This window comes from Truncatella angustata, assembly GCF_020726525.1.
Source record: "Truncatella angustata strain MPI-SDFR-AT-0073 chromosome Unknown BKA67scaffold_4, whole genome shotgun sequence".
NCBI classification, from domain to species: domain Eukaryota; kingdom Fungi; phylum Ascomycota; class Sordariomycetes; order Amphisphaeriales; family Sporocadaceae; genus Truncatella; species Truncatella angustata.
Window position 1 is genome coordinate 2,236,859 of NW_025763384.1, and position 25,345 is coordinate 2,262,203.

General features: G+C 50.0%; 8 protein-coding genes across 8 annotated transcripts; 5 read left to right on the forward strand and 3 right to left on the reverse strand.

Annotated features, from left to right (window-relative positions):
- The first annotated feature begins 226 nt into the window (after window positions 1-226).
- Window positions 227-1,698, forward strand: BKA67DRAFT_564955 (triacylglycerol lipase). The gene has a single exon (XM_046102786.1). It carries the CDS (start codon window positions 674-676, stop codon window positions 1,637-1,639), a length of 966 nt encoding a protein of 321 aa, XP_045958667.1. The 5' UTR covers window positions 227-673; the 3' UTR covers window positions 1,640-1,698.
- Window positions 1,699-4,296: 2,598 nt separating this feature from the next.
- Window positions 4,297-7,256, forward strand: BKA67DRAFT_658697 (family 55 glycoside hydrolase; the record flags this gene model as incomplete). Its single annotated transcript, XM_046107324.1, has 2 exons — window positions 4,297-6,437; window positions 6,503-7,256. 2 exons carry the CDS (start codon window positions 4,297-4,299, stop codon window positions 7,254-7,256), a joined length of 2,895 nt encoding a protein of 964 aa, XP_045958668.1.
- Window positions 7,257-8,063: 807 nt separating this feature from the next.
- Window positions 8,064-9,477, forward strand: BKA67DRAFT_564963 (inositol phospholipid synthesis and fat-storage-inducing TM-domain-containing protein). The gene is made up of 2 exons (XM_046102787.1): window positions 8,064-9,202; window positions 9,260-9,477. The coding sequence occupies exons 1-2, from the start codon at window positions 8,273-8,275 to the stop codon at window positions 9,359-9,361; spliced, it is 1,032 nt and encodes a 343-aa protein (XP_045958669.1). The 5' UTR covers window positions 8,064-8,272; the 3' UTR covers window positions 9,362-9,477.
- Window positions 9,478-10,241: 764 nt separating this feature from the next.
- On the reverse strand, window positions 10,242-12,136 carry BKA67DRAFT_564968 (RNA polymerase I associated factor, A49-like protein). The gene is made up of 3 exons (XM_046102788.1): window positions 11,579-12,136; window positions 11,200-11,525; window positions 10,242-11,145 (listed from the first exon to the last, which is right to left on the reverse strand). Exons 1-3 carry the CDS (start codon window positions 11,724-11,726, stop codon window positions 10,282-10,284), a joined length of 1,338 nt encoding a protein of 445 aa, XP_045958670.1. The 5' UTR covers window positions 11,727-12,136; the 3' UTR covers window positions 10,242-10,281.
- Window positions 12,137-13,912: 1,776 nt separating this feature from the next.
- Window positions 13,913-15,853, forward strand: BKA67DRAFT_535722 (kinase-like domain-containing protein; the record flags this gene model as incomplete). The annotated part of the gene is made up of 6 exons (XM_046100055.1): window positions 13,913-13,997; window positions 14,071-14,200; window positions 14,251-14,542; window positions 14,591-14,779; window positions 14,829-15,163; window positions 15,220-15,853. The coding sequence occupies 6 exons, from the start codon at window positions 13,913-13,915 to the stop codon at window positions 15,851-15,853; spliced, it is 1,665 nt and encodes a 554-aa protein (XP_045958671.1).
- A 2,202-nt stretch (window positions 15,854-18,055) lies between these two features.
- Window positions 18,056-19,338, forward strand: BKA67DRAFT_646129 (zeta toxin-domain-containing protein). The gene has a single exon (XM_046105903.1). The coding sequence runs from the start codon at window positions 18,326-18,328 to the stop codon at window positions 19,322-19,324; it is 999 nt and encodes a 332-aa protein (XP_045958672.1). The 5' UTR covers window positions 18,056-18,325; the 3' UTR covers window positions 19,325-19,338.
- Window positions 19,339-19,345: 7 nt separating this feature from the next.
- Window positions 19,346-20,806, reverse strand: BKA67DRAFT_646130 (Phosphoenolpyruvate/pyruvate domain-containing protein). The gene is made up of 2 exons (XM_046105904.1): window positions 20,272-20,806; window positions 19,346-20,219 (listed from the first exon to the last, which is right to left on the reverse strand). The coding sequence occupies exons 1-2, from the start codon at window positions 20,410-20,412 to the stop codon at window positions 19,434-19,436; spliced, it is 927 nt and encodes a 308-aa protein (XP_045958673.1). The 5' UTR covers window positions 20,413-20,806; the 3' UTR covers window positions 19,346-19,433.
- Window positions 20,807-22,194: 1,388 nt separating this feature from the next.
- BKA67DRAFT_277933 (amino-acid permease) lies at window positions 22,195-24,677 on the reverse strand. The gene is made up of 8 exons (XM_046095930.1): window positions 24,255-24,677; window positions 24,132-24,167; window positions 23,967-24,016; window positions 23,866-23,907; window positions 23,673-23,814; window positions 23,086-23,616; window positions 22,658-23,017; window positions 22,195-22,596 (listed from the first exon to the last, which is right to left on the reverse strand). Exons 1-8 carry the CDS (start codon window positions 24,531-24,533, stop codon window positions 22,471-22,473), a joined length of 1,566 nt encoding a protein of 521 aa, XP_045958674.1. The 5' UTR covers window positions 24,534-24,677; the 3' UTR covers window positions 22,195-22,470.
- Window positions 24,678-25,345: the final 668 nt, after the last annotated feature.

Below are 25,345 nucleotides of genomic sequence, written 5' to 3' on the forward strand. Positions count from 1 at the left end.
TTCCAAGGTCTAAAGCGCGCTAAAGTATATGATGATAAGTTTTGATGTGCATGCGGTATTACCTGGAGAAACGATGATAGGGTTGCGCTTTGAAATTGATCAATTGAAAATGGCGTGTTGAATACTCCTCGCCGTCTCGCGCTAAACTTATCCCCGTCATAGCATGGTGTTTGTCAGCTTGCACCCGGTCGCAATTGATGAGCTTACTAAATGTTCTAGCTCCTCGTTGCAAGCCTGGTCTAGCAACTGTACCTAATCTGATTGCGAGGCTGAGAAATACCACATGAAAATGAGGACGATATGTTAAGTCATCAATACAAGGCTTGCTCGGCTCGTTGATACCCCAGAAGGACTCGCGAGACCTTGCTTCCTACACTCGTTTGTGTCCGGAATACACGCCGGAGATATGGTATGGTATTATGCCGGGATGACTCTGACTAAACCATAGGATGTCGATAGTTGTGGATTGTCGACCTCTCCGAAATACTTAATGTTACAAATGCAACGGAACGTGATACGCGCAGACGTATATAAAGGCTCAAGTGTTTCTTGGATATTATCAAATTATTCTGCCAACGCCTACATAACTCAAAATCATTACTAGTTCGCTCCAAAGCGTCAGTTTTCAACCATACCAAACCAAGAGGAATTCGACTGCATTACTTTGTTCAAGATGGAGAACCTCAGATACGACCCAGAATTCTGGCAAGTGTTCGAGCCCATGGCTGGATACCCGGTGCCAACATTTGACGATCCGGTTGCCGCGCGAACTGCAACCGAAAAGACTCTAGGCGAGCTGTTCAAACAGGTGCCTCGGCCAGCTGGTGTTGCTGAGACAAGCTATGAAGTGGAATCTCTTGACGGCTTCAAAATCCCGGTGACTCGCTTTGTGCCCTCAGCTCTGAAAGATGTCACAAAGCCTCAACGGGCTGTGATCTATCTCCATGGCGGATGGATGGTCATGGGCAGCGTTGAGCTATTTAAGCCACTGGTCCTGAACTATGCCCATAATTACAACATCCAGATTTTTGGAGTCGACTACCGTTTAGGACCTGAAGATCCGGCACCAGCGGGCGTTGAGGACACCTATGCCGTCGTCAAATGGCTTCAGAACCGTGCAGATGAGTTCAACATTGACCCAGCCAGAATTGCACTATTCGGTGCCAGTGCGGGTGGCGGCGTGGCGGTAGGGGCGTCACTTTTCGCTCGCGACAAGGGACTGAGCCCTCCACTTGCTCGGCTAGTCATCATATATCCCATGCTTGACGACAGAACATCTCTAGACCCCGAGAACGTTCTTACCAAGTACGTGGGTCCGTCGGATTCGCTCAACAAATTGGGCTGGAAGGCGTACCTTGGTGGTCGGGAAAGAGACGAACGAGACGATGTTTCTATCTACATGTCACCCGGTAGGGCTGAGAACCTGGAAGGGCTCCCGCCAACCTACGTTGATATTGGCGGATTTGACCTGTTTGCTTCGGAATGTGTCGAATTTGTGAGGAAATTGACAGCGGCCAACAACAGTGTTGAGTTTCATTTATACCCAGGTGTGCCTCATGGCTGGGAAGGTATTGCTCCTTTGATCAGAGCATCGAAGCAAGCGGCAGAAAATCGCAAAAGAGTTCTGGGAGACTTTTAGCACTACGTTATCGAGTTAGTTTAATCAAGTAATCAAATACACAAGCAATTCATCCCGTGTCTGTCGCGTACATAGTAACATCCGCTGAATATGATTCGCTTCCGTCCGTGACTGGCTCATGAATATCCGTAAAAAGCTGGGGTCACGTCACATGTTTGTCAGGTTTGCAATGAAAATATCGATTCCATATGGTAGCGATGCCACTGTAAGTGAGAAATATGGTAAGGATCACACTAAGCGACAACGCAAGCGTGATGATTGGGACGGTTTTCTTCAAATGTCACGGGTTTACAAGCCAGAGACATATGCGCCACACTCCGTTGGGCCATTCCTGAGGTAAGGACGACGGCGGAGAGACGTTCCTGTCCAACAAGCCATCTTTCAAGCAAAATTGCAGGTGTTGGAATGCTCCGAGTTGAAACAGGAATACATAGTACATAGCAAGCTGGGGCTGGGCGCAGCTTTCTTTAGGTACCATTCCGCTCAGAGTTTTTGGCTATTCTCAGCCAATCGGCCCAGCCCCAGCAGGTGCAGGAACATCGGCAAACCTGCAGATGGCTTTGGAGCTGGGCAGATCCCCCACATCTGAAACACCAGGCACAAGGGGCACAGGGGGGGCTTTAGTCTGCTCTGTTGCCGACCTGTCAAATCTCATCTTCGCCATCAGGCAACGCGCCAATGCTCAGGCTAGTGTTTCTCCATTCGATCGATAGCGGCCTTTCTCGCCTTTCTCTCACCGGCATTGACTGCGAACGACTGCTTCAGGCGAGCATCACGAAAACTGAGTTGTTGATTGTGGCAAGTGTTTACATTGCACAGAGTGTGAGCTAGTCTAAGCGCTCTGTCCTTCCCAATCTAAAGAGGGACCGCTCCGGCTTCTTGTTTGTGAGACCCATCGAAACTCCGGGGACTTATGAAGATAGTTTAGGGACATATTTGTCGTCTCTGTCCGGTTCTGCAATGGGCAGTGGTGAGATGCAGAAACAGAACACGCATCAGCCCAGCGGGCATTGCACCTCCTCAGATTTCTCATAAGCATAGCGCTGTGCAACGCTCGGCAACTGCATTTGATATGAATCAACCTTACAACCGAAGAGGTGGCCCTCAAGTTGCCTTTGCCCAACATCAGTCAGCCAGTCAATGGGCCCAGATTGCCTTTCATCTGATGTTGTAGTCCCTTAGTTGATGCTTTAAGGGTCCGGGCATGGATAATCTTGCTTTTGTGTTCACCTCTTCTTCTGGCGTTTGGCTCTTGGGCTCTGCTACCCAATTGATGGACGCTCCATTGGTAGTCCACTGCCGATGGATCAGGGCAAGGTTGGCATTGATCTCTAGATCTTCTTGGACTCCATTGCAGAGCAGGAATGGGTACAAGTACGGAGCACTAGAAGATTGTCTCAGAGATTGCAACCGCAGCAAATCGGGAGGCTTGTACAAGTACGCGTCACCAAGCGCATGGCATTGAAATGGCAGGGCATGGCAGCTCGTGGTTGTTCCCCACATACATGGGATGTTTCCTCAATTAAAGTATTACAGGAGGTTGCATAGCGAACAGAAACACCATTTTAGGAAGTGGTCCAGAATATTAGCCTAGCAAGGGGTCTACATAGTACTTTGTGCAGCGTAGTAGTAGCGCCGGTTGTGCCTTGTCACTACCAATGGCTGGCATGCGATCGGACAATTTTTGAGGAAGGCTAGTTGTAGCTCTGGATAAAATAATTCGGTATTAAATACTAACGGGGAAAGATCCCGAATGATAGGTAGATCAAATCCAAATAGGAAACAACGTGGGTTGCTTGGCTATTGCTATTGCTATTAAAAACTGCACACCCCATCCGCCTATTTCCTACTACTGCGGCCCGCTCCTCGTCTACCTTCTACCTCATCGCCACAACATCACTTGACCTGGTCATTCCTATTTTTCTTTCTCTACACGTCTGGACGCATTCATTTTGGTTCATAACCTCTGGATCTCCTCTTCCATTGAGGCCATTCATTCACCAAAGTACATTCTTTTTTCTTCTTCCCCTACCCTTTTTGTTTTTTCTCTGGAAGAAAGAAACCAACTTTAGCCGACCTTTGATTTGAGGAAGCTCCTTTCATTGACAATACTGTGTGTGCCTGATTTCATATCACACACCAAGCTTCTTCTATAGTAAGTTTGATTTTGTCTGTCAGTGCCGTTGTTTCGCCCCCAATGAATGCCATTGTCGCCTTATTCTTCCTTCTGGGACACCTGATACCTGTCACAACAACCACGCGGCATTGATTCACTGTCGACATCTGATGGCCCGGCCGCCTCGTGCATCTGCACCCCATTGTTCGCCATTCTTTCTACGCAGCGGGTGATTCAAATCATTCGAGTCAAGGCGTACATTCATTGTCCCAAAATTCTCTATAATTAGACCAGGCACAGATCTACACATCCATCCTTTCCCAGCCAAAAAAAAAAAAAAAAAGTAAAAGAATTTACCTTTACTTTTGGATTTCGATATTCTACCAACTTCAGACTCCTGAACAAACACTCATTTTATGTGAACGATTTTTCCCTGGTGGACACACGTACTTACCATATCTGTAGTTCGATCAAACACAGCCACTCTTTTCCGCTAAGAACCCTTGAGAGCCCATCTACGATAGCAGGCTTTACCGTCAAGATGGGGCTTTCCAAGCTCTTTACGGCCACACTTCTGGCTATGCGGTTTGTTGCTCCTGGAGCAGCTGTTCCGACAAGCAGTGTTCATGAAATAGAGGCTCGAGCATCCAGTTCCTACTGGCTGCCGAATATGTCAGGCCAGGAGAGTGCCGTCTTTGCTGAGGACAGTAGTTACAAGGTCTTTCGCAACGTTTTAGACTACGGCGCCAAAGGCGATGGATCCGCCGACGATACAGATGCCATCAATGCAGCCGTTCAAGATGGCACCCGGTGTATGAAAGGTTGTGACTCTCAGACTGCCAAACCTGCCCTAGTTTATTTCCCTCCCGGTACCTACAAAGTCAGCAAGCCTCTCGTTCAGACCTACTATACTCAGTTTGTTGGTGATGCTGTCACGCCGCCAACCATCAAGGCCACGTCGGACTTTGTGGGCATGGCTGTCATCGATTCCGACCCCTACGAGAATGGCGCCAACTGGTATGTCAACCAGAACAACTTCTTTCGTCAAGTCCGCAACTTCGTCATCGACATCACCGATCTCGCACCCAGCACAGGCGCATGCATTCATTGGCAGGTCGCTCAGGCTACCAGTCTACAAAACATCGTCTTCAACATGAACCCGGACAAAACCAGTGCCAACAAACAACAAGGTATTTTCATGGACAATGGATCGGGTGGGTTCATGGCGGATCTTGTCTTCAATGGTGGTGGCCAGGGTATGTTCATTGGCAATCAGCAGTTCACTACTCGCAACATGACCTTCAACGGCTGCAACACGGCGATCTACCTAAACTGGTGCTGGCTCTGGACCATGCAAGACATCACGATCAATGATGCCAAGACTGGTATTGACATGACTTCTGGTATTGCAGCTGGTTTCATTCAGGCTGGCTCGTTCCTGCTCCTCGATAGCATCATTTCGAATACCGAGGTCGGCATTAGCACCACCTACCAGATTGACAACACCATGACAAATGGCACCCTCATTCTCGACAACGTCGACATGAGCAGTAGCGTCCCTATTGCCATTCAGTATGCAGTTGATAACAGCACTGTGTTAGCTGGCAACCAAAAGATCGCTAGCTTCGCTCAAGGTCGTTCCTATGACGGCAGCTCCGGCAAAGCTATTCAAGCAACGCAAAATGGCATCACCAAGCCTGAGGGTTTGATGAGCAACGGCAAAGTCTTCACCCGAACCAAGCCCCAATATGAGAGTCTCGACAAGAGTAGCTTTGTCAGCGCCAAGTCGTCTGGTTGCAAGGGCGATGGGTCTACTGATGACACTGCCGCCGTCCAAGCACTCTTTGACAAAGCCACTGAGGGCCAGGTCATCTTCTTTGACCACGGCGCATACCTCATCTCCGACACGATCAAGGTTCCTGCCGACAAGAAGATCAAGGTCGTTGGAGAGATGTGGCCCCTCTTGATGGCTGATGGTACCAAGTTCAACGATGAAGCTAACCCCAAGCCTGTTTTCCAGGTCGGTGAAGCTGGTGATGTCGGTGATGTAGAGTTCTCCGACTTGGTCATCGAGACAAAGGGATCCGCACCTGGAGCTATTATGATGCAATGGAATCTTGCTGGATCTTCTGCTGGAACTGCTGGTCTCTGGGATGTCCACTTCCGCATTGGTGGTACATCTGGCACTGAACTCCAGTCTGACAAGTGCAGCAAGAACCCTAATGCTACACACGAAGCAAATACCGAGTGCGTTGGTGCTTTCATGCTGTTCCATGCCACGCAGACTGCTTCCGTCTACGTCGAGAACTGTTGGTTCTGGGTTGCTGACCACGAGCTTGACATCACGGATCACAACCAGATTGACATCTACAACGGCCGCGGCGTGCTGATCGAATCTCAAAACCCGGTTTGGTTCTGGGGTACTGCATCTGAGCACAGTCAGCTTTACAACTACCAAATCACAAACGCCCGCAATGTTTGGATGTCCGTTATTCAGACTGAGACAGCATACATGCAAGGCAACCCGGATGCCACTACTCCCTTCACTGTCAATGAAGGATTCTTTGACCCTGATTTCAAGACAAGCTGTGCCGGTGACAGCTCTTCTTCCTGTGCTCGAACTTGGGGTCTCCGTGTCATGAACTCCTCTGATGTCTACGTCTTTGGAGGCGGCCTTTACTCGTAAGTACACCCAAACACCTTGTTCCTTCCGCTTGAAGAATATATGCTAACGTTAATTCGAACAGGTTTTTTGATAACTACGCTCAGGATTGTCTCGAAACTGAGAGCTGCCAACAAAACATGATCAGTATTGAAGACTCAAGCGTCCACATGTTCGGTATCAGCACCAAGGCCTCCGTCAACATGCTCACGCTTGATGGCAAGGTCATGGCAGTTGACAAGGACAACCGAAATAACTTCTGCGCAGCTATTGCCATGTTCGAGAGCGACTCAGGCCCCACCGATGGCGGCAGCAGCTCAGGCGGCAGCGCTTCGTCATCCTCGGCTTCAGGTTCCGCCACATCCAGCAGAACGGCCGCTAGCACGACGGAAAAGGCTTCAAGCACTGCTGATAGCACAGCCACTTCCGCCAACGCTGCTTCTTCAGCGACAGCAACCGCAACTCAGGCATCTGGGTCTGGATCCGGGGCCGGAGGGGGCTATGGATCAGGTTCCGGCTCTGGTTCTCAGAGCTCAGGTGCTGAAGCTGGTGCTACTTCCACCTCTGCTGTGCCTGTTGCCACTGCCACCACAGCTCCCTCCCAAGGTAGCGGCTCAGGTACCGATTCGGGTAGTGGCTCGGGTACTGGATCTGGTAGCGGCTCAAGCAGCTCTCCGTCGGAGAACGACAGTGCCACCACTATTCCCATTACATCCAGCATCCCCATCCCCACGGGCGAAGCTGGTGCAGGCTCTGGAACCAACAGCGAGCAGCCGAACCAAGTGACGGTGACGGTGACTGCAACAGTAACCCAACAGGGTCTTTGCACTGCCTCATAGGCTACGGCAGCACAAACACCAGCTGAACAAGGCAGTCCGGCGGCGGTCCCTTTGACCAGCACGAAGACAGCCACGGTGACAACGACGCAAATTTCAGCGTGCAGTTTGTCATGATAGCGACCAGCCCAACCTGTTCTCTTCACTTCTGAACATATCCAGTCTCTAGAGCCATTTTCCGGCACATTGACTTTCTTGTACTTCACTTCTACACAGGCCCTGAGGGCATTTGGACAAACACTTTTTCTTTTCTTTTTTCTTCTTTGATTTGACGAGACGAGATAGGAACAGGGAGGATCTCGCATTTATGACCAAGGCTGTGGTCTGGCGGAGGCGTTTTCGGTTGTACACACAAAAAGACCATGGAGGGAAGGTAGTTGACTTGCATAAATATACCCGGTCTGCTCTAGGCATGACAACGATACGGATGCACCAGACAGAGTCACGGTGAATAGCTAGTATTAATACGAAGCTAAATCCTTAACTACGAACCGTGTTTGAGATGGTGAAGTCGCCCGTGTTTTCCTGTACTTTCCTGTGTTTTCCATACATGAAAAAATCGACATGAGAACGTTTAAAAGTAATATGTTCTTCCTTGGATACGCACTCTTAATTGACAAAGGAAGCTATCTTGGAACCCAGCTCGTGAGCTGCTATCACAGCAACAGAGTTTGAGCAATTGTCGGCAATGCGCAAAACTCCCATGTGACATGTGGTGGGGGGAGGGCAGGGGCCGGCAGGGGTTCGTTCGGGGGGGCGGCTGCAATTAGTGAACCTAGCCTGCCTAGTGACTGCCTCCAACGTCATCAAGCGATTGAACGAAATTCAACCAGAAGCTTGGCGAGCTTCGTCGATTTGCTTTCTCTAACACTGACGCAGCTATTTCGTCTCTGTAGATAAAGTGGCCTTTTGGTCAGCGAGGGCTAGCTCAGGCTACTTTCTTTTTCTTCCCCATTCCACGTCTGCATACCTAGCAAAGGCAACGGCAGCTGTCTGTCGCATGATACTCCCAACTTCCCATGGCAAATAATACAAGATCGTTGAGGTCGCGGCCCATCGACACGATGGCGGCCGCAAGCAATGGTCCTGACTCTCCTCGCGCCCCCTCCTCCTCCTCCTCATCCTCCTTCTCCTCCTCGACCTCGGCCGCGACGGCACGAACACCACCTCACCTTCCTACGCCTCTCGAATCCTTCCTCCTGCTCCTGTACCCGGTTCTCCTGATTTTTGGCACCATCTTCAGCGTCATATCGCCCGAGATACGCGCATCGCCCTACGACTTCACGGGCCAATCTCACGTGCAAACAAGCGCCCCTTCCTACTTCGCTCGCAAGAACAATCTGTTCAACATACTCTTTGTCAAGCGCGGCTGGGCTTGGATCACTATCGCCTTTGTTGTCTTCCTCCTCAGCCACCCCGCCCTGGGGTCGACTTCCCGGAAGATCAAGGCTACCATCCGATGGGCCGCAATCACCGCCTGGTGGGTGCTTGTCACGCAGTGGTGCTTCGGCCCTGCGCTCATTGACAGGGGTTTCCGCTTCACGGGCGGCAAGTGCGAGATGGCGGAGACGGCTGTCTTTGAGGGCAACCCGGACAAGAACGACGTGTTCACAGCTGTCGCGTGCAAGGCGTCTGGCGGCAGGTGGAGCGGCGGTCATGATATCAGCGGACATGTCTTCCTCCTCGTCCTGGGCAGCTTTTTTTTGCTGCAGGAGGTAGGCTGGGTCATTGTCAGGTCTGGTGCTTACCGGGGCCACAGGGAGGAGAGATGCGTCGTTATGAACGATGGTGCTGTAAAGGGCGCCGGCGTTGAGGTCGAGGGGAGCGAGCGCCCTACGAAGGAAGAGAAGAGCTTGGCAGTTGCTACCAAGTTCGCGCTCGTCATTATTGGACTGTCCCTCTGGATGCTCTTGATGACGGCTATTTACTTCCATACTTGGTTTGAGAAGGTAAGGTACTCCTTGGCCACGAATTTCTTGTGCATGAATACTGACAAAAGTCTCTAGCTTACTGGGTTTCTCACTGCCTTGATCGGTGTATATCCCGTCTATTACCTCCCCCGTTGGGTTCCTGCGTTGAGAACAGTCGTTGGACTGCCGGGCATTTGAAAGTAGGGTATTGGGGCTGTAGAAATACGAATGATGAGGGGTCAAAATAAAGCACTGATGCATGCAATGAAACCGAGTAAAAAGAAATTTAATTTATAATCACACGTTTCGCCGCAGCTCCTCTTGACCAATGCGCAATGCATTTGCTTGGAGCCGAGCCCTTCCTTTCTCCCAATTACAGCCCGGTATCGTTTAGAAGTTTCTGAACAGCTAGCTACACACTGCAAACAAGGCCCGAGATATGGCCCTCATCCGTAGGTAATATGACGGAGCCACCCCCCGGACGTGCCCGGCGTTGTACCGACCCGCTACAAATAAAGCATGCCAAGTACCCCGATCCCGGCTTGACGATGACTTTGCCGGCCATAGTGCCTCTGCCCTTGATGGTGAGGTCTTGCCCGCTCACCGCTGTGATCTGGCTCTCCGTGAAGAGATCGAAAAGATGTGCCCGTTGGAGTGGACCTCGGCCACACGTAACAAACGTATTTTTGTTTGGTACACCAGAAACGCCAGTCAGTATTCCTAGCCTACGCCTGGACCGGACCGAGGACCCGGGTGCAAACGAGGGTGTAATACTATGGGGTGAATGCTGTCATGTCGTGGACGATGGCATGGGGACGTGAAGAGCCGGCTATCTCTACGAGACGCCCCGTGTAGGACGAGGAGGCTCGAGTACACCAGCACAAAATACTAACACGGTACGAGTACTTGTAATGTTCTTTCATTCGTCCCCGACGCTTTTGCGGGAGCACAAAGCAATGCTCTTTGATCTATATCAATCCGGCCAGATGCTGCAAGGAACACTCGGGCAGTTCCTCGTGCGTGATGCTAATAGTTTACGTGACTCCTCTACTCCCCCCCCCCCCCCCCCCCCCCCCCCCCCCAAACCCCCAAAATGCTCCTCCCTACGGACCGGCATGTTACCTTCGGCGCAGGGGCATTCTGACTTGAGGAAACTCGAGCGGCAGGGCGAGCTTTGCGACCTGCATCCTCGTGCCCTTGATTTTGCCAACGGGATTTGCCACCTTGCCGCCAATCTCCTTCCAGTACTGTGCAAATTGCCTCTCGTCTAGGCCCAGATCGTGTCTCAGGGCGCTCGTCTCGAACTCGTAGTTCATCAGGATTGCTGCGAGCGCGCAGCAGTATGTCATGAGCAGGTCCTTGTGGAACTTTCTGATCTCGCCGTTCAGCGAGAACTTTCTCCTTATGTTCTCGATGACCGGCGAGGGTGCCTGCATGGCCTCCTCCAACTTTTGCTTCTGCGGTACTTTCAGGACGCCCCTGCCCTTCTCCTTGGCGCTCTTGACGAAGGTGATCAGGTAGCTGAGATAGCGCAGTACTCTGAGCCGCTGAACCGGCTGCGGGCCCTCGGCGATGGCGTACATATTCTGTGAAATGAACTGGTAGGGCAACTGCATAGACTCCTGCGTCCTGGCCGAGTCTTGCCAATCCTTGATGGCAACCAACTCCAGCGTGTCGCGGCCGATCATCTGCTCGGGCTTGTAGACGTCTTGGATCTCGGTCGCGTTGAAGTTTCCGGGCGGTACGGGCTTGGCCTGATCGACAGCAGCTTGCAGCTCCTCCCTGGTCGCCATTCCCTTGGTGGACTCGTGGATGGACTCCAGCATGGCCTTTGCTGTGGAGTCGAGCTTTCGCGGGTTGCCGCCAACATCCATGATGGCCTTTTCTGGCGCGATGGCGTTTTCCGTTATGGCAGCAATGGCCTTTCGTGCCTTCTTCGTTCCGAATGCTTCGCCCAGGTCGTTCCGTAGCTCCATCATGGACTATGTTGGTTAGTTCCGAGCCAGGCAGGGAAAAAGCACAAGAGCGAGACGAACCTTGGGCGCTGCTCTATCAGCAATGTCGTCCTCCGGCGCCTGTTGGGCACGGACAAGACCTCTCACTGCCATCTTCTTGGCTTCCATGACTGATAATTGGCCAGTCTTGGGGTCGAAGACGCCGATGTAGTGTTTGAGATGTGTTTCGCAACCACTCGGGCCATCCTCCTTGGCCGTGTAATCCAGTGTCCTATGCGAAGAGGAATGAAGCACCAGACTTGCTGGAGGGGGGGCTGTCTTCTTGGACTTCTTGGGCGCGGCAGCCTCGGGCTTTGAGTAGGCTTGGAACTGTACAGATTCGGGGAGAACGAGACCGGGGGCCGTTGCTATAGATATGAGCACACGTGTGGCGTAGAGTGTGGGCTAGGAAGTTCCGTACCGATGACCGGTGGGCATGTCCTCACTGATGTGACCGAGGCGACCTTTATGGACTGAGGCTGTAATGGTGCTTGGACGGTGACCTTCTTCCTCGCCTTTGAGGAGCCATCCTCGGCTCTCTTTCTCTTCTTCTCGCTGCCGGCTCCCATTTTTTTCTTTTCCGTTGTTGCTGGTGAGGTGAGGTCCGAGAGAAATGGTCAGTTGCAAGTCGTTGTCACATGAAACTGTCACCAATCGACAAGGTCGCTGTCGCTTGAACTTTTTTTTACTGCCAGCCTGCAGGGTTTCTAGGCTAGCGGGTGCTGGGCGGTGAGCGCAGAGTCCCACTAAAATAGAGCTCTGGAGAGCTTCACTTGGATCAACTCAAACAAACAAAAGAAAGACCCTGGGAGATCTGCACGACAAGTGATGCCGAATGGCGAGAAAAAGACTTGGGAACAACTCTCATAGGCCCACACACAATTCATGCAACCATTGCCGTCACAATCTGCTCGTGTGGCCTTCTCAGCCGTGGCGTGGATGACTGGATGCTGTGCGAATATGTACCGAGCTCTGGTGGGCCACCCAGCTCATCGCGGGGCACAACAATTTCGTCATAGTCACAGCACCACATAGTCACACAGACTGATGACCCTGATCAATCACGAGTTCACATCATGCAATGTGCAAAATTACGAGACAAGACACACCATCACAGAAGCAGGTATTGTCAATTGACTGCTCAGCAACAAATCCCATCCTATGGTTCCGATCTGCAATGCTTTCTTTGCAGTATTGCTACTTGCGAAAAATTGGCGGCGCAGAAGTAGGCACCTCCATTCCTTTCACTCGATGAAAGTTTGTCCAGTCTGTCCTTCAATAGAGCCCAATCCAATCATGCCAATTCCAGGGGCCTGTGCCCTTCAACGTGGTCCCCCAATTCCGACATCCTTGTCGTGTGACGTAGATGCCTTGTCGAAAGATAGCTATAGGCGACATCTCCTGGTGTTGGTCTGAGACGTTTCATGACGGATGCTGTGAGAAAACTGCGAAGTGCTCACTCAAAGGCGACCGAGATCGAGTGACGGCGAGGCGTTTACTTGCTGAACGGGAAATAGAGTCAGAAATCGCGTTCCGAGCAACCTTGTTGGGAGCGCCCCAATGAGCAGTAACTTACCTGCGAGCTCTCATCTTTCTTCTCTTACGCTTGAGACGTCTAACACGCTTCTTTCTCCACTTGGCTCTCATCTTGACCTACGGAGCGAAGACATGTTAGCAGTTGTTGCCACGGTGGAATGCCCGGATGGAGCTCCAATTGACCAAAGCACTCGACTGCGAAATGGGCCGTCAGGTGTTTTGGGCCAAGAGGAAGCTACACATCTTCGTGGCAAGCGACAATTGCCTCGTACAAGCCGTTCGCCGACTTGGTGAATAGCTTGTGCGGGCGGTGCGGGTGCAGCTTACCAAATGTTCTTGATGAGGTTGATGGTGAAGAAGATTGTTGTGAGGAGGGGGAGCTCTGAGCTTGGAACTTTGATGATGAAACCCATTGAGCTGCCCGCAGCGGCAGAATTTCGGTCGCAGGGCATTTGCCCTACTAGGCGGTGACAACATACAAATGTGGTCCGTGCGTTGGCGTTTAGTATACTCCATGTGCATTGCATAGTCTACGTAGGCCATTGATTAAGCTGAGGTAGCTTCCTATTATGGTCGGTTCCGGCGGACTCGGCTTGACTTGGCCGACGGTCTCGTCCATGACCATGTCCATGCATGACTGCCAGATACAATAGACCACTCTACTGCGCGCATCTGGAAGTTCGTATACTCTGTAGCAAATAGTATATTTACTGTAGAGATTATACTCGCTCGGAGAAAGCGTGTATCCTCAACAATGGCCTACTATGATCTTGCTACAGTTTTGCCAACCTATATATTGTCTTCTAATCCGAGTGTACTGCTAAGTCTGGCCTCTGATGCCGGGTTTGGCACAAGCAGAGAAGACATCAGGTCTTAGGTTGCATAGGACAGTCGTAACTTCCGTTTCGTAATTTTTGAACCTTCTGGCAGCCATTATGGCATCGTGGCAACAGCTGCCCTCAAGAAACTCTTGTTACATATGTTCGAGACGCTGTCGCTGTACAATCAATTGATCATTTCTGTCGTGTGCTGATTTTGGCCGAGCGGTAAATCGTTACAGATATCTGTAGATGATGTGTCCCATAAGCCACGCAAGTATTACTCGCCAACATTTCGAGGTATCTATTTTATTACAATCATTCCACATCGAGCTCCTTGGTGCAATTTGCCATACCAAGAATATCTTCACAATTCACCCATGCTGAACACCGCCACAAGCATGGCCGAAGGATCTACCGAAAAGCCTCTCGGACAAATCCAATTCCGAACAGTTGGAAATTCAGTACCAGGTTGTGGTCGGCCAGGTAAGTGGTATCCATTATCTTACATCGTCGCTTTCATGCAGCGTTTATTTCTGATGGTTTGAATGCTACTCAGGAGAAGACTTCTATCACTGGAGCAAGGCTGGCAATAGTTACACACGAGTAAACATTCCGTTCGGGCACGTATTCGACATATTTCCTAGTACATCGTTCACTGTTGGCCGCAGCTCTGAAAAAAACATTGAGTGAGTTCAGTCCTTCGCATTTTTCTAAGGCCTCTGCTGGAATATGGTAGTCTCATCTGCCTGGACCATCCTATGATATCCTGGAAGCACTTTCAGCTCTACAATGTCGTCTTTGAAGAAGGGAGCAACCAATCGCCGATGGTCTACGTACGCGATCTCCAGTCTTTGAATGGCATTTTCGTCAACGGTCGGTCCATAAGCTCAAAGTCTCGCCAACCGAGCCCAGGGCACCTGCTAAGCGATGGCGACATCATCAAAATCGAGCCTTACTGGGAGTTTGAGATATCATTGTTTAATCCTAAGAGTTCACCACTTAAGGATATTCAATATGAGGAAGCCAAGGTTTGTCTCTGCCTCTGACAATGAAGTGGGATATTCACGATTTTGCAGCTATTCCGCAATCGCTACATCATCACTGATCAAATCCTTGGTCATGGGAACCAGGGAACGATCCACTTGGCAGTTGATGTGAATTGTGGAAAACAACTTGCATGCAAGATTATGGATCTCGACCCAGCTGGCGCTCGGGAAGAACAGAACCATCTTCGCGAGGTTGATGTTCTTGCCAAAACCAGACAGGTATACCATGAGCCCAAGATTTTTACATCCATAGTACTCACCGTTTTAGCCTGGTCTCCTCAGCTTTGAATACGCGTTTCGATCCGTACATACCATCTACTTATTCACGGAACTAGCCACTGGAGGTGACCTCTTCTCCAAGCTGGCTTCTGAGCCTTTAAGCGAGAAGGAGGCCAAATTCGTCGCACACCAGATCGTCAAGTGCGTCTATTACTTACACGACAAACGCGACCTCGCCCACAGAGATATCAAGCCGGAGAATATTTTGCTCGCCAGTGGACCCGGCATTAAAACACGAGTAATTATTGGTGATCTAGGTCATTCCAAAGCAACCACATGGGGCCGCATGACGTCTGTTGTCGGAACAGACATGTATCAAGCCCCGTAAGTCTCATTCTACATTTCATCGAGCTTCTGCCTGCTTACTAGAATCTCGTTAGTGAGCTGCGCGCCAACCATAACAGCAACGTGGCCCATGGGAAATCTGTCGATATTTTCGCAATTGGCATGACCACGCTGACTGTAATGATACCGGCAGCGAGAGAAACCCAGCTCGGCGACATGTCTCAAAAAGAACTCGATCGCAAACTGCAGGAGTTGTTTGGCTCACCCACTTTGAAAACACCTATCAGCACAAAAGGACAAGACTTCATACGACGGTGTCTCGCCGTCGACCCAAACTCACGAATGACGGCTTCACAAGCACGAAAACACAAATGGATTTGCGTAGACAAGCGACGCGAAGAGAGCTGGAGGGAGATACGTAACTTCTTTTGGAAACCTGCACATACCACAACACCACCTATTGAAATGCTGCCTAATGTCCTTGACGAGGCGTATCTTTCGAAACCGCGGCGACCCGCATGGCTACAATCATTTCATCCTGCTCTTTCCAGCTCCGCTCCCCTTTTGAAACGATCTTTCGAAGATCTTGAAGAGGATGACCCACTGAAAGTCTCGTTATACTTTCCCTTGTCCAAAGGTGCTGTCGGGGCAAGCTCGAAAAACGGCAAGCGACGGAAAGCTACTTTTGGTAAAGGTTCGAGCGACCAAGAAAATCTGCATCAAAGCTGAGCACGGCGATTTTCTGCTTGTGGATTACTCTTGACGAAACTACTTACTCTCACTATGCAGTGAGCGTTCGTTTGACCATCTTTTCACCATACAACCCCTTACTTCAGCCTCACTGCGACTTCACCACATAGTAGGTATTAACAAGTTTGGCTTGTGTATACTACACGCCTGTTCGTGGTATCAAATACTTAAGGCGAGAATACTCGAGGTGCGAACCTAACACGGATGAAGATGCCCATATTTGGTTGTCAAAAGATATGAGCACACATCGGGGAGATAACAGATCTAAAGTGTGCCTGGTTACGAGTGTTATATCCTTCAATAATACAACGATCCAGGAAACGAGGCTGTTGAGGAGCTTCAGTAGTAACAATACATGATACGATGATTTGCAGTTAGAAAGAAGTGGGAGACGCATGGTATGCTGCCATCATGATAAAACACTTAGTCAATATTTGCAGAATAGTCCCATCTGAAAAGGAAATCTCAAGTGATGTTTAAATTGTCTGATTACTTTTTGCTACATAAGTGGCTGTCTAAAAGGTAGAAAGGCTTGGATTAAGGTGAAAACTGGTTGAATGTGTATCAAATGCCTGATTACAGGCACCCGTTCGATGGCATGAGACATTCTCGGTCCGTCACAGAAAAGACAGACTGGCTTATGCAAAGATGGGCAACTCTTAATTGGAACAAACATGTCCTTTTAAACCTTACTCGCCAACAACACCAACATCACCAGCATCAACCACCACAACACGTGTTACCATGCTTTCCCGAATATTCATACTCGACAACGTTTAGTCGACTATACCTCGCCACTAGGCGCAGATACTACCCTAGGAGGAGATTTCCAAGAAGGCTAAGCCTGTCATCAGTGATGTTGGAGGTATTGTACGAAGTCAATCAACTACGAAGTCTTAAAACCCACATGCTAATCAATTTTCCATAGAGGTCTCAGGGTACGACGTCTCTTGGCAATATTCTGGAAGAGAAGGGCGAATTCATGCGCCACCGCCAGAACAAGCACAATCCTATGGAGGTTTCTGGCTCTCATGCCCCGCCTCCAAGGGAGGAGAAGTTGTAGGACCACGACCACAAGGTCCACCGACCCGGAGTCGACCTACGCCAATGAGAACACCAAAGAGGACGGTAGAGACTTCCCCTGCAGGAGGAGATGCTGTCATGGGCTTCGGAGCACACATTCGAGCTAAATCACTCACATGAAACACGAGCATAATAAGACGGGCAACTGGGTGGAGTATTCCTGTACAAAGAAAAGAGTGTACTTTCCGGCAAAGCTGTATATCAGTATTTAATTCACAGAGCCGAGCCGATGGACAGCATTGAAAGGTTCAAAAGCTCATAATGAATACCAAGCAACCATCGGTGATGGGTTACTGCGAACAACTGTTTTCATCCTACGAATCATGACTGCGAGTACTCTGCAGGCGCGACGACCTAAGTCGCAACTGTTCATTTATCTGCATCCTGAAGCGTATAGGCTTATCATCCTTGATTGACAACCCGTTCGCATGGAGTTTTACAACACGTGCGTAGAGCGAATCACGCACGAATAACGTATCACAACTCGGACAGCTATCCGTCTGCTCAGCATCCCAGGCCTGCAGACAAATGAGGCACGTACCTTTCTCGGCACATTTTGGGCACTGGTGCTCGTCATGGTTCCGCTCGCCCTTGCGCCCCTGAGAGTAGTCCAGCAGGGTGTTGAACTCGTGCCTGCATGGATACTGGATATAGCCGACGAGGAGGTCGCACTGGGCCGCCTTGAAGGCTGAAATAGCCCGATAGACGCTGTGGGAGGGTGATTTCGGCATAATGATGTGGAGCTCTGCGAGTTTTCGTTGTCGTGGAGTGCCTCTCGAGTGAAATATTTTCCTGCGTGTACATGGCCATTTCGATATTCCTAGGCGAGAAAAAGAAATCCTTATATACATCAATATTAGCTTTGTTCTAGCATACCACAATGCCCTTTGTTTCTCAACGATGAGCATTCTTTGCAAGACACTAGCGGGTCATATAAACTCTTTGTTCCGTGATAAAAGTGTGAGCGTGCATGGAGAGCCGTTTGACTGTCACTTTACTTCCAGATAATGATGTCAAGCATACACGCTACAGCAGGTTTGATGCCGTCTATTCGCGAAATTGACGCCCAGGATTAATACTCCAGTTTGAAACAAAGTTGCGAATTTCATCACAAGGCTCGATTGGCAGTTCAGTTTGAAGTTACATCCAAATACATCAGTCAATCTCAATTAGTCATTTTCACCCCTCATCTCACCTTCCGATACAGATACCATGTCCGATCATAGCAGCACAAAATTCGCTCAATCAGCGCCGTGGACATTGCAACTACAAATCTTCATACGACGTAGCTATTTCTAATAAACTTGGGTGCGAAACTCTTTGGTATCTGCGCGTGATCACCTGAGTGTGATTCTGGAGACAACTGCAATGGCTGGGAATGATCTCAGCATCTTCACGCTCAATGACACCGACTCTACAAAGATCTTCGAGCAGCAGATTGTCCCCGAAGAATTGAAACGGTTCGAGGAGCAGAGGTCGAGTCATATATGCCGAGAAACACCGCTCGCCGTCTTTGTGGTTGGACAGACTGGCGCCGGGAAGACTCTCACGGCACCCGCGATCAAGGAAGTCATCCGAGCCCGACGCGGCGAGCCAGCCCACTTCATAGCCGACACATACAAGACCTACCACCCTGGATACTCTCGCCTACTTGCAGAAAGACCTGCGTTGGCGTCCCCCGCGACGGGCACGGACGCACGCAGGTGGCTTTCCATGGCAGCTGCTTATGCAATTGAAAGGCGTATCGACGTTCTGGTCGAGTCTGCCTGTAGACACCCACAGGATTTCGCAGACCTGGCACAAGCGTTTCACCATGGTAGATATCGTGTGGAAGTGGCCATCATGGCCGTCCCTGCGGCGCTGAGCCGTCTCGGCATTCTGACACGCTTCTACGAGCGCCTGCCGGAAGCAGGATCTCGAGGTTTGCCGGTTCGTTTGACGCCGAGGAGGGTGCACGATGAATCGCTCAACGGACTTGTTGAAGCGGCACAATTTGTCGACGCAGCCCTCGTCGTTGACCAAGTTGTTGTGCTGCGGCGGGACAACTTGGTCGCGTACAGCAACGAGCGAATCGGTGGCGTTTGGAAAGAGCCAGCAATAACGGCAGAAACTCTTCTGTTTGAGAGGCAACGTCCCCTCCCGGAAAGAGAGCAAGTCTTTTCAATTAGAGATCTCAAGAGTTTGCATAGTAGGGAGGCGGGTGGTTTGCTGCCTCAGTTGGACGAAATCCGCTCACTACTGAACAAGCTGGAGGATGGAAGTTCAGCAAGAGCATTGAGGCATTTAGTCTTGCCAGTCATAAGTGCTGATGTCAGCCAACATGACGATGTAGTGCCGGACTTGAGGCTTGGCCTTCATTCACCATGATCTGCAAACAGGGGATTTGGTCCAAGTATGGATGCATAAAGGTGCCAATACCTTTGCTTCCTTCAAATGTTTTACTTTATTATGGTATCTCAATTGTAACAAATATCGCTTATACACCCTTTGCAAAACTCGTACCACCCACTATCTTATCAAACTCGCTGCATTTCGTCAGACCGCAGATTTCAAACACATCCCGTACGCCTCCGTCAATCTTTCCATCTGGCGCGTGTCGGTCCTTGATCTCACCAGTCTCCTTCAATTCCTTGCACATGTCCCTTGTCGCCAGATACACTGAAGTCATACCAACCATGGGCCAGATAACAATCTTGAAGCCAAGCTCCTTCGCCTCCCTCGCGTTGATGAGCGGCGTGACGCCACCACCGACCATATTCAAGAAGCACGGCGTAGGTGCTAGCTCCTTGATGACCTGCGACATCTGCTCCTTGCTAGTCATGCCCTCCAGGAACGCAACATCGGCACCTGCAGCCACAGCAGCCTTGAGTCTCGTGATGGCATCATCGTAGCCGTACGATTGCAATGCGTCCGTCCGTGCGATGATGACGATATCCTGACCCATCCGCTCACGAACATGTGCAGCAGCCTTGATTCTTGCCGCGTATGTGTCGACGTCAACCAGCTCCTTCCCGAGCAGATGACCGCAGCGCTTTGTAGTGACCTGGTCCTCGATATGGAATCCGGCAACTCCCTGCAGGATGTACTTCTCCGTCGTGCGGGCCACCATGAGGGGTCCGCCAAAGCCCGTGTCTGCGTCTGCGATGACCGGCACGTCACGGTCCAGCCCGGCGATCATGCCGGCGTTGGTGGCCATGTCGTCGACTGTTGTGAGGCCGAGGTCCGGTTGGCCGAGCCGCGAAACTGCAGTACCGGCACCGGTCTACTCGCATGTTAGCTTCGCTGGACTTGTGGTCCAGAATCTATAGACTGACCATGTAAAGGGCGTCAAACCCGACACTCAGTGCCATTCGTGCAGTGAGACCATCATGAACACCCGGAGCAATCACAATCTGGTCTGGATTGGCGAGGAACTCCCGAAGCCTTGCAGCCCCCTTAGCTTGTGCGGCTACCATTTTGCTCTAGATCGGTGGAGGAATAAGGAAAGGTGAGAACAGAAACTTGGAAGGACGTTTCGATACTAGCATACGAATACATGATCGCGCCAAGATAGGAACGCCGAGCCTTCATTTTATGCTTCGGCACTCGACCGATTCGCCCCTCCGTTTTCGGAACCGGTCAGCCTCAAAATGTCTTCGGGAGGGGCGTTTCGTCGAGTTCCCGGATCTAAAACTGCCTCGAGCTTAAGAGTTGTGGGGATTATGGGACTTTTTCTGCCATCTTCCGTCGGTAGACCCGGAAATTCGGTATTTGAGGACTGCAGACCAGTAAGAATGACGCATGCGAAGTGTATTAGAGCTTTGACGTGAGACACAAGGAAAGTCTACAGTTACACAGTATAGGAGCTGCATCAATCCCACGTGGCATTGAAGTTCAGTGGGGTAATTACTGAACGAATGGGGAGTCAAGGGGAGTTGAAGGCCTCGGGCGGGGCTCACCGATCATCTGCAGCATTCTGCGGGGTATACTCCGACGGCTACAGGCTCCCGGACCTGAGCCGATATTCAGTCGGCGCATATGCGAAGACTACTCAGTTGATTCTTTCAACCATTCCGGCAGATGTTTACATGTACTTTTCCAGGTCCCGCCGGTTCTCCGTAGAATCCACAGGAAAGCTATGGGTTAGTAACATCAGGGCTGCCGACGAAAGATCACAACGACGGGAGAATTGGATGTTCCGATACTCTTCTTCCTACGCTTTTATGAATGAACGAAACATAATTCGAAGGCCAGCCAGCACTGTATGTCAAACGTGGCAGGCGAAACTATACTTGACCGTTAAATCGCTGAATGTATATCGCCGAAGTTATACAATATCCATTAGTCTCTTGGTTTTTGAGGACTTGCTCCCAGAGCGTCCGTAGCATCATTTTATAGTGGTTAGAAGCGTAAAGTCACTTTTCAAACACCCACAAACCACCAGTGTGTGCCGCTGTCGCAGCACATAAGGGAGCGACTCTGTCTGGGCTGGGTGAGGTCGACCTATACGCGGGAGGAGATGTTCCAACTTCTCTTTTACATCGTGTCCAGCATGATATTATTAGCTAAAAGACGTGTACAGCCATATTCACTATGCCCCTTCTAGGAAGTCGTGCAATACGAAATGGATAGGGCTGCCGAGATAGGTGTGCACTTTCCAGACGTATGTCACCTCATTCGGCAAAGTTCTCCCACGATACTGTCAACTATTTCGCAACGTACCAAAACTCAATAGCAAGCTGTTGCAAGAAAACTAGTCTGCTTGACCTCAACCAGTTGTCTCCAAATGCCGTGACGAGAGACTATGCTTGGCGCGCGGCATGGTCAGTGGAGAGCTGAAATTCCCCAAGCTGGAACGACGGTAGTTGTGGGCCAGGGTTCAGTGGGAAAACGCAGTATATATTGAGTCTGACGAACCTCGGTGGACCAAGTCACCCTTGGCTGAACTCATACGTCTGGTCCTGGAATCAACTGGACTGTGATTACATACTTCTCAACATAAACTCAGAAACACTCATATAGCAATATCCATATTCTTGTTGGGGAATTTCTTTTTGGGGCAACCCGTGCATGTGATACACTTTGGGCTTATCTTGAAAAACAATAGCCTGCTTCGTCTTCGGTGCCAACTTGTGGGTGGCTGTTGACTCGGGCTTGAGGGTTGATTACTGTTGGTACCTAGTATCTTATGAGTCTAGACGTTATTAGCCTGAGTATATCGTTGTATCCAGGACGTGAAGCAATGTGGTAAGTCAGGCGCAGAGATGCTTCATCTCCACGCAGTCTAGGAGCAGCATCTACTGGATGCATCGCTAGGCGGTCAATAATGAAGAGCTCACTCTATGAGCCTCCCCTTCCATTGCTATGCTCCATAGTAATGTGGCAAATATTTTAAACCATCTGAGCGCCCGTGCAATTATGGAATATCACTTCTTTCCTCCCATGTTTCCTTTGGGTATTTCCGTTTTGACGCCTCACCACCCTGCACGTGATCTTTCCATATACTTATCCATCCTTGTACATAATATAGTAATTTAGAGACCATTACTCGTGCACTGGAACACACTTCCGACAGTTCCGGCCTCGAACTCTTGAATAATTCCTTCAACTGATGCATATGTTCCTGCTGTGAGGAAAAATACACCAGTGGCAATGATAATCTGTCGTTGTAAGTGGCTGGTTTCAACTTAAGATGATTCTAGTGATTTAAGAGTTACTCACGATGTTTAGTATACCTTCGAACCATCCACGGATGGATCGATCCTTCACCAGTGCGACAGACCCGTCCGCCTTTCGCATGCGGAAATAGGCAACTCCCCAAAAGATGAAACCGAAGAATGAGTCAAACAACGAAGACATGAGGGACAAAAGCGAGGAGAAGAACGGGATAACGTTGGCAATAATGAAGGCCATGATCCATGTAGCTAGTAGAATACCAGCCCAGCTGGCCCATCCCACAAGCGTGTGGTCGTTCTTGTGGCGCGAGTTCTGGAATAGGCGGAAGAAGATGAAACGTGCCGAAACGGAAGCGTAAAGGACACCAAGGAAGATAAGTGTCGGAATCATGAAAGAGAAAGAGACCTATACCACGTTAGAATTTTCGATGTAACCAACAAAGACTCTCGTATTTGCCACAGGGATATACAAACCTTTTTATATAATTCATCAAGGGATCCAAATGCCGGTGCAGTAATGTATTGGTTACCGACGTAAGCATATACAACGGCTCCCACAACACTAAACACCAAGATCTCGAGGATGGTGCAAGCCCACAAAGCCTTGGGGAAATCCTTGGGCTCCTTCATTTCGGCGATGAAACTTGGGAGAGTGATCTGGCCGATGAAGGTATAGCTGATGTTCAGGAATGCGTTCAATCCGTTGACGAAAGTAGTTCCTGCAAGAGGGATCGCGGTAACCACAGGGTCGCCAAGTTCTGCGGTCCACTTAGCCGGATGGACCTGGATAGCGGCAAAAATGGTCGCGAGCAGGACCGAGACGAAGGTAAAAAAGGCCGATGCAGTTCCCAGCTTCGAGAGCATATCGAACGTTCGCGGGAGAGAACAGATCCAAGAGATGAGGGCCACAATGATTCCGAAAGACACGGTCTGGCAAGATACACCAGGATCGCCAGAGCCAATCATGGTGTTAATATACTTGGCACCAACAAGAACGTGTAGACCCTTGTGGATTTTGTTGTCAGTTTTGAGAATCTAAGAATATCAATAGGAGTGACTACCTGGATGAAAGTGTTGTTCAAGATGAACATGACGGCAGTCGCCCACCATGCCCATTTCTTGTTCCAGAAGAGCATTTGGCCAATATCGCATACGTCACGGACCTCGGGATGTCTCAAGCAAAACTCCCATAATATGATTGAGCTGAACCCACACCGTTAGTACTATCAAAACGATGGATTCCAAGATACGTACGTGTACAGCACGATTAATGCTTGAACAACAGTGAGGATAAGTCTATCAATAGTCAGTATGATGCGTCGCCAGAGGTGTCAGTCAACAGGACCAGTTCTTACCCAGGTACAAGGCCAAGAACGCTATACGACCATGGAAAACTCATGATAGCCTGAGCAGCATTAGTGATTACGTCACAAAGGTTGCGACGCGTTGTCATGATCCATCAGGCAGGTATTGGAAACATGGAGCGACGCAAATAGGCCTGAATGTGGGATTCTGCATACCAAGCAAATGTATTCGGAGAACAAGAGGGCGGCTGTCTGTAAATCCGGAGTTTAGCGTTATGCCACGACCTTGGCTGCCGTCTGGGCAGCCTCTTGGAATTGCTTGTTTAATTGGAGACAAACCTTTTGCCAACTACAAGTACGATATTGAATCGCCGAGCCTGCCTCGTCCTCCTTTTGCTTTAATAGAATCTCGTCGGCGCTGCTGAGATCACTAGTCGAGCCTGAGGCACTGATGGTGCCGACAGGGGCAATCACGGGCGCAATGCGCGGTCCGATTTTGACATCCTTTCCACCAAACCACGCCGCTCTACCTCGCGGGATTCCAGGCTCGGCACCATAGGCAGTACCTCGCTCATCAGCGATGCCCTTTGGGGGATCTGAGACATTGTCGAAAGCCATCTTAGAAAGAGCGATGATAATCGTGAACGAGCAGATCTGATGCACCACACGCAAGCAACCAAGAAGCCCACAGAAAATACTTGATACTTGGAGATGGTTGGGAGACGATTAGATTCAACGTCCGTAGTAATTCAACGAGACAGATCGATAAGCCAGATAGACAAATTGTTGGAAAGCAGGCTCTAGGCAATTGTCTCGCTCAGGGAGAGCAGCGAGTTTAAAAGGATCTCGAGCTAGCGGCGAGATCGACGTACGACGTACCAGGTGAGTGCATCCGCGAACCTGGCAAATGTGGTCTCTGTGGTACGTACGGAGTGATCCCACAGAAATAGTTCAGTCTAGCCGTACCCTGCAGGGAACTCTAAAGACCAGGCTCGCGGTTTTTTTTGTTCAGCCTCCTAGCACGCAATTCACACTTGCGCGGCGAGACGGCAGACTCATTATGGTGAGTCCATTCTAACAGATTTTAGAGATAAACGGAGACGCCAAGTTTGCTCTTACACCAGTCAGAGACTCGCGAAAGCTCTAACTAAGTCGCCAGTGACACACCAAAATCTGGTGAGAGATGTTGTCGTAAATGACGTGCTAGATACTTGTGGGGGCACGTCCAATCATGCGGCTATATTTCTTCATAGTATTTAGATAAACCTGGCAAAGCTGGACTACACAAGATCTGCTAGCGTGGTAGTGATAGGATTGTGGCAAGGGTATTCGACAACGTTTGGTGGTGATAATTAAACCGCTGACGGTTAGCAGGTTCACATGCATACGGCTATGACCGAAAGATGCCTTGTAAGCAATCGACTGATTTA